Source organism: Nicotiana tomentosiformis, chromosome 5 (genome assembly GCF_000390325.3).
Source record: "Nicotiana tomentosiformis chromosome 5, ASM39032v3, whole genome shotgun sequence".
Taxonomy (NCBI): Eukaryota; Viridiplantae; Streptophyta; class Magnoliopsida; order Solanales; family Solanaceae; genus Nicotiana; species Nicotiana tomentosiformis.
This window is the reverse complement of record NC_090816.1, coordinates 78,003,759-78,012,112: the sequence shown is the minus strand read 5'-3', so window position 1 is coordinate 78,012,112 and position 8,354 is coordinate 78,003,759. Positions and strand designations below refer to the sequence as shown.

Here is an 8,354-nt window from a genome sequence, read left to right as displayed (position 1 = left end):
GCTGGCCATGTTTTGTGGGTGACTTCTTGGGGTGGATTAGGCTCGAGTCTGGTCGGTGCCTGGGTTTGGCTCGGTAATTTGGCTATTGCTACTTGTTGAGCTTGCAACATTTTGAAAATCTTACGCAAGCTGATTCCGTTTTCCTCAGCGTTTTGGGTATTTCGAGCTACAGATCGAGTTCCACCATGAATGCTATTTTTAGGGTCGGAACATTGGTTTGCCTCGATGGCCGCATGCGAATTAACGTCTATTGGCTCTTCGACCCAAGCTCAAACGGGATCGACGTGTGGCCTTCCACCCCCGGGGTTTAAGTTGTTGTTCTCATCTTGAAGGCCAACTTCGTTGTCGATAGGTAGGGCCATTAATTGAGAATTCGTCATTTTTAACCTGAAATTCAAAGACACTTCCAAGAACAAGTGTAAAATAGTGTGTTTCACAGAGGTTTGTACTAAATAACCACTATTATTCTTAGCCCCACGGTGGGCGCCAAACTGTTTACCCGAAAAACGGATAGAGTTGAATTTATACGTAGTTCTAAGGATACATGGAATAACTTGGCACAAACCGGAAAAAAAAGTAGAAATATATCGAATATTGACTGTAAAAAGAATGAAATACAAACCAAATTGAGTGGAAAACGATTTATGAACAAGCAAGACGAATCAATGTACAAAGTCCAAAAAAGGATAATCTCTATATGAATATCAATAAGTTTTTCAATATGGGAGTGTGTAGATGCCTTGATCTCCTTACAGAAATGATAGTCATTCTTCTTATAGTGGAGAAAACCCTACTTTAGATATAAAAAATACATAGTGGGATCCCGTGATAGATTAGTTAATTGATTTTTCCTTAATTCCCGTCGAGATTCTCTCCCTTAGTGCGGCTATAACGGCTCTTGTCTCTTAGCTCGATCTTGATCGGACTTGGTATTGATCGATCTCCAGATTTAGAGATCGATATTGACTCGAGCTCGATATTGACTCGAGGCCCGGTATTGACTCAGTCTCGGTATTGGTCGGTCTCTGGCTCTTGAGCTCGATAACACCACTTCACATCATAGTTCGATTTGGACCCGAGCTCGATAATGACTTCGAGCTCGGTATTTGATATGTTCCTGAAACTTGAGCTGCATCCTGGCTTCCGATCTCATCTCGATATTATGAAGAAGACCTTCGGTCCATTATGTTCAAATCTTGACTAATCATACGAAGGTCGAAACCGGTTTTGACCGTATACATGTTCAAACAAAGACAAATATTAAACAACGGGCATTGAAGTATCCTATTTGTGCAAATCTCCCAGGCAATTACAACTACAAATATTTTTCTTATCTTGAGGAAAATTTTACAAGGACAGAGAAAAAAATAAAAAAAGCATCAAAATTAGAATTGTGGTTCTTAACCAAAAAAAGATGCAAAACATTATAGACAATTACAGTACGAAGCTGCAAAACGAAGGGCGTATCGGTAATGCGTACTTGATGAAATAATTAAGGTGTGCGCACGAACACCACTTCAATATGAGGAAGAAACTTCTTAGTGCCAAGAATGGGCTATAATACGTGAATAGAGGAACTCATTCCAAGTGTCAGGCAATCCGGGAAGGCACCAATGAATACAATCAGCATATGTTGCTGGATCAGCTTGCTGCTCTGGCGTCAGCGTTTTGCCATACCGAGTGATGTAGACGGAGGTGTGTGCATCTTTCCTATACTCCGATAGAGAGGTAATTTTGAGGAAGTCAATAGAGACATCGATGGACTGACTAACATTTGATGTTATTACAAATAGTCTCTTGTCTGTTCCAACATTTAGCGGCATTGATGTGTTTAATACTGGGGTTGTCTCTTTTGCACATTTTATCCCTTCCGGATTGCCCCAATCTGAACTCCTGTAAGTGGTTAACCAAGAAAACAATTCAAAGCATTATCACAGTTGGGCCTAGAGTTCGGTTGGCTGGTTAATAATAGCTGATAGACATTAAATTTTTTAAAATAACACTTTAGGTGTTGAAATTGATTTATTTTACATATTTAATATAAAAGTAATAAAATTGCTAATAACTAGTTCGAATGGTAGAAAGTACATATAAATAGTTTTTTCTATTAAAATGATTAAAATATTCTTAAAGTTTGTTTTACGAAAATATATAATTTTAAAATATCCTTAACTGAAAAGGAATAGAATGACAAAACATGAAATGAGGAGGGAGTTAGCGATTTTGTTTTGAAAATGGTACTTTGAAGATACAAAAGCTTTTAGAGAAAAGTTATGATCAAACCAAAAGTACTTAAAAGTTGATCAACTTAAAAACTTTTGGCTTATAAGCATTTGACGTAAAAGCACAAAGGTGAAAGAAAGCAGATGGAAATGGGATTACTTCATATGTAGAGGAGACATGCTCATGAAGAAGACTTTAGTGTGATTGCTATCCACATTGTTTTCGACCCATTGCGACCATGTCGTCAAAACCCTCCGATAAGCTACTGGTCTCTCAATCTCATCGTACTCTATCGCTCCTTCATCGAATGATCCTCGTCTGTTTGGTAGGAAAAATAATGAGAAATGTATATTTATAGTCGCTCCCAAAAGTAATAGCATACAAAATATATATATATATATATATATATATATATATATATATATATATATATATATATATATATATATATATATATACAACAACAACAATAACAACAGTATAATCCCACTAGTAGGGTTTAAAGAGGGTAGTGTGTACGCAGATCTTACCCCTAACCTGGGGTAGAGAGACTGTTTTCGATAGACCCTCGGCTCCCTCCCTCCGAGAACTCCACATCTTGCTCTTGGGGTGACTAAAACTCACAACCTCTTGATTGGAAGTGGAGGGTGCTCACCACTAGAGCAACCCACTCTTGTCTAATATGTGTATTATATACTACAAATATACATATTTTATAACTTTTCGGCAAGTGAATACAATTAGTTTCAACCAACCCGCCAGTTTTGTATTTTGCCCAAAAATAATGTTAAACATAAATGCTGGATTCTTTATGTCATACTTACAAAATTTTCATGGCAAAAGTATTCATCCACCAAATGTATGTGTTGAAGATGAGATAGTCCACATTCTTCCAGTTCTTGCCATGCTTCTCGATTGATTCAGGCATAATGATCCGGTCTAATATACTATGGAAGTTTGGATTATCTGAATTTGATTCCACCAGAAATGGAGCCCAGTAAAATTCCACTGTGGCATTATAATCCTACATTTTACATTAACATTGTTACTAAAGAAGGAAAACTTAGGTGGACTTATAATATAGAGAATACACTATTCATTTAGTTGAATGATCTAACCTATGTCAAGAACTATATCCAAACCTCCCTATAAACATCATTTATCCCGATAGTTTTTACTGTGTAGCAAATGATATACCTATAATAACATTTGACATCTAAATCTTATTTGATTGTTATAAATAAAAATTATGCAAAAAGTCATTTTTCTAAAAAAAAAACTTATTATAAAAGTAAATAAAATATTTAAATTTAAAATCTTAACAGATATTCATAGTTTATTAGTTAATAATTTTAAAAAGCTAATAAATTATTATGCTATACAAAATATCTAATTAGATTTTTATATTATAGAATATATTCAGATATTTTATTTCTATATTTGACTTTATGACGCTAAAGTTGTAGTGCTTTAAATATGAAAATAAATTACATAAACGAAAGTGGATAGTTTAGTAAAATCAATCAAAATTAGTATTATTATGGTGAAAAGCAAAATCAATCAATATTTGGGTAGGATTGTTATCGAGAGTTAATTTTACATAGTATACCAATATAATGATGGCTGCTACTGATTGTAACTTGCATTATATACCAGGTTACCAATTAATTCTATTCTTTCTGGATGATAACATGTAATTATTTTGTATTTGAGAATTTTTATCCTAAAAAAATCAAAATCACTTATTTTTTGGATAAGCTATTTTTTAGTTTATACGTAAAAGGAAATAGAAAAATTTTCTATTCAAAAGTATATACTTTTCACTAAAAACTTGGTCAACACCTTCATTCTCTAAATATTATATTTTTTAAATTGAGAATCTTGTGGAAATGTACCAAAAAAGACATTATTTACTAACGACTAGTCATTTTAGTCATGCTACTAAAATTAGTCAAAAAAATTACCAATGATATACAACATTAAAAAATATAAAGATATATTTCAATGGGTGTTATTGCGATCGATTGAAAATACATTGATGAGCCAATATACAAAATTTGGCTAAGTTTGAAGGTGAATTAGACTAGTTTGGAGTCAAAATTCATTATCAATAATAATATACAATATTACAAAAGAATATTAGGCAAAAAAGGATTTTTTTTTTCTCCAATGGGTATGGTTAGAATTCGTTGAAAACATATAGATGATGCAATATATAAAATTTGAGCAAGATTGAAGGTGATTTGGTATCAAAATTCGTAATTAAAAAATCGAGTTTAAAAAGATCTTCTGCGACACATGTATCTCACACACAAGTATACATGGATATACACGTGATACATATTTGATACGCTTATGATACATATGTGATACATAAATAATACACAGTGTGATACACATATAATCTTTTTTCATGTTCATCTTCTACTTTTGAATTTTATATTCAAACCACCTCAAACTCCACCAAATCATCCCAAAACTGAGATTCAAACTCGTTAAGATGTACCCAATCTATTCCAACAACACCACTAAAAAAAAAGAAGCAAAAGTTTAACCTTTATTGGCTACAAATAGCTAATTGGTTAATATTGATATATTTGTCTAATATTAGTAAAATTTTATGAATTGACCATTTTTTATACTAAGTTCTTATCACGGACATAACTGATAATTTTGGTTTTTTTTAAATCGCCACTTTAAAAAGCTTGGGGCAAACAGGCTCTTAATCGCGGTTATAACTTACATAGGAGCAATAAATAAGGTGTCACTAATATCTTTCCTAAGAGGAGTATGACTCATGTATCAGGGCATAATCATTGTGTTCGAGGGAAGTATATATGAGATAATTGATTCTTGTGAAAAGGAAAGGAAAGGGAAGATACATACCTGAATCCTAAAAATAGATAAAGAACCAGTCTTGTTTAAGCTTTTCCGGCCAGGAGGAACCACTGATTGAACCAAACAAACCATGGACTCCCATTGGTTTCTGTTCAGCGAGTCTCCAACAAACATGAGTCTCTTGTTCCTCAGTTTCTCAAGCAGCAACCTTGGTTTAAACCTAATATTTAAATACCAAAATCTGATTGTTCAGAAAATTTGACAAACATAAAAGAAAGACAAATACAATATTAATTATCCACATACTTGGGTAAAGAACAGTCTTTGGGTTGCCACCTCCAATTCTGATATATGGAGTCCTTTCTTCCATTCCTCATGCAAGTGACCTTTTCTGTGAGAAACTCGCATTCAGATTCTTTGTAAATAGGGTGAGTGACATTGTCATAAACCCATTGCCCTGTAAAAAGATCACAATCCTCAGGTGGCAACTCAATATTCTCCTCAGTAGGCATTTCAATCTTTTCCTTCTTCTGCTCTGTTTCTGTTTTTTCTTCATCAGTGGACTTCAAGCGTGCAACTAATTCTTGTTTAGAGAGACCCTCTGTTCTTAAACTCATCACTACAGATGAAACTTTGCTGATACCAAGAGTTTTGGTCATGGAAAATGGGAATTCAGCTATTGTCTTAACGTCTTCATAGTACATGAAGCATCCAAAGAGGAATATGGAAAATACGACCACAAATATGGACAGATTTCTCTTCCTTCGGCCACTGATCTGCTTCATCCTGAATAACATGACTAGAAGAGGATGTGATGGGGAAAGATTAATGGTGACAATAGGAAATATAGAGGAAGAAAAGAGTGAAAGATAGACTAACATATTCGATTTTTTTTAATTTTTTTTTTTGTTTCTGTTAAGAGTTTAATTGGTAGTTTAACTGAGATTTGGTGAAATGGGGTTTTTCTGAGTATCAGCGGCTGGAGAGTTGTCCTTCTCATGTATAGAAATATGCTTATCATCTGTTTCAAACTACTTTGTTCCTCCTACTACTCCAGCAAACTAACAACTACGGTTAGATGAGAGGAGATATATATAAGCATTCTTAATTTTTATTTTACTGTTAATTAAAAGGTGCAAAGCAAAACTATGTCTATGTTAAGGATGGCATTCAAGGCTGTGAATTGATATTTTGGATTTATATATTAGTACTATTTTGGTTGATAAATTTTGGATTAGTTATATATGACACATTGAACCAGTCAAGGAACTACAAATTAAATACATTTTGTATGAAGCAAGTGAACTACAAATAACAGAATAATCGCCCAGATCCAAGTCAGAATTAGTTATATTACCTAAAACATTTTACTTATATAGCATGTGGGACATTGTGCTCTAATTTAGTCTACCTACTGTAACTTCAAATTAGCTTATAATAGAAATACGCCAGTACTGTAGGTATGAAAACTCAATCATTTAATTCCTAGCTCGAGCTTTTTCCAATAATCAAACAGAATAAGGAAATAAATGGAAATTGTTCCTATATAATATGGTCATTTTTCGGGTCAACTTGCGCATGCATACCTTTAGGCCTTGATTCGTCCTCCGATAGGAAGGAACGAGTCCGTTCCCCTTTTCATCATTCCGTAGCATAAGGAAAATAGATTCAAATTGACAAACCACCAGTTTTTATATATCTATTGGCTTTACCCATTTTTTAAAAGTTTGTATGTACGGATTGGTCGTTGTGTGTCACCACCTCCCCACCTATCCTACACATTCTATTAAGGTTGTCACTGCAAAACTATAGTTAAGGTGCACAGGGTCTTACCGTCTAGCCGTTGGTATTCCGCATTTTCACGAAGAATTAAATCAGCCCAACAACAAAATCCATAGTAATTCGCTCCCATTTCCACTCTGGAATTTCCATCTTCTGAAGCAATCCACCCGGTCGTTGATGCTCATACTTTACCTGCTGACAATTTCGGCAACGAGCTACATATTCCACTATGTCTTTCTTTAACTGCCTCCACCAATAACGCTGCCTCAAATCCAGATACATCTTCGCGGCACCTGGATGAATGGAGTACCGCGAACTGTGAGCCTTTTGGAGGATCAACTCACGCACACCATCTACATTAGGCACACATAGCCTGCCCTACATCCGTAACACACCGTCATCTCCAATAGTGACTTTCTTGGCATTATCGTGCTGAACCGTGTCCTTAAGGTCAAGCAGATGGGGGTCATCATACTGGCGCTCCCTGATGCGATCATGAAGAGACGACTGGGAAACCACACAAGCCAAACCTTGGCTCGGCTCGAAAATATCCAATCTAACAAACTGGTTGGCCAAGGCCTGAACATCCAAGGCTAAAGGACTCTCTGCAATAGGTAGATATGCTAAACTGCCCAAACTCTTCGCCTTGCGACTCAAGGCATCAGCCACCACATTGGCCTTCCTGGGATGATAGAGAATGGTGATGTCATAATTCTTAAGCAACTCCTACCATCTCCGCTACTTCAAGTTAAGATCCTTCTATTTAAACAGATGTTGTAGACTCCGGTGATCGGTGAAAACCTCACAAGGAACACCATACAAATAGTACCGCCAGATCTTCACGGCATGAATACTAGCTGCAAACTCGAGGTCGTGGAGAGGATAATTCTTCTCATGCACCTTTAATTGTCTGGACGCATAGGCAATCACTCTACAATCCTGCATCAAACACCGCACTGAGACCAACATGTGACGCGTCACAATAGACCAGGTAGGACCCCGATCCAGTAGGCAACACTAATATTGGGGCTGTAGTCAAAGCAGTCTTGAGCTTTTGAAAGCTCTTCTCACAATCCTCGGTCCACCTGAATAGAGCACCCTTCTAGGTCAATCTGGTCATATGTGCTGTAATAGATGAAAAACCCTCAACAAATCGATGGTAGTACCCCGCCAAGACAAGAAAACTCCGAATCTCCGTAGCTGATGACGGTCTAGGCCAACTCTACACTTTTTCGGGTCTACCTTGATCCCCTCACTCGATACTACATGACCCAAAAATTCCCCTGAATCTAGCCAGAATTCACACTTCAAAACTTTTGCATATAACTTCTTCTCCCTCAAGGTCTGAAGCGCAGTCTTCAAGTGCTGCTCATGATCCTCCCAACTACAGGAGTACACCAGAATGTCGTCAATAAACACAATGACGAAGGAGTGAAGATAGGGCTGAAATACACTATTCATCAAGTGCATGAATGCTTCTTGGGAGTTGGTCAGCCCAAATGAAATCACAA

The 8,354-nt window shown here is 36.0% G+C and overlaps 1 protein-coding gene across 1 annotated transcript; it reads right to left on the bottom strand.

Annotated features, from left to right (window-relative positions):
• Positions 1-612: 612 nt before the first annotated feature.
• On the bottom strand, positions 613-6,123 carry LOC104113317 (xylan O-acetyltransferase 1-like). Its single transcript, XM_009623439.4, has 5 exons — positions 5,368-6,123; positions 5,110-5,281; positions 3,048-3,247; positions 2,383-2,541; positions 613-1,893 (listed from the first exon to the last, which is right to left on the bottom strand). The coding sequence occupies exons 1-5, from the start codon at positions 5,940-5,942 to the stop codon at positions 1,539-1,541; spliced, it is 1,461 nt and encodes a 486-aa protein (XP_009621734.1). The 5' UTR covers positions 5,943-6,123; the 3' UTR covers positions 613-1,538.
• Between the last annotated feature and the right edge of the window lie 2,231 nt (positions 6,124-8,354).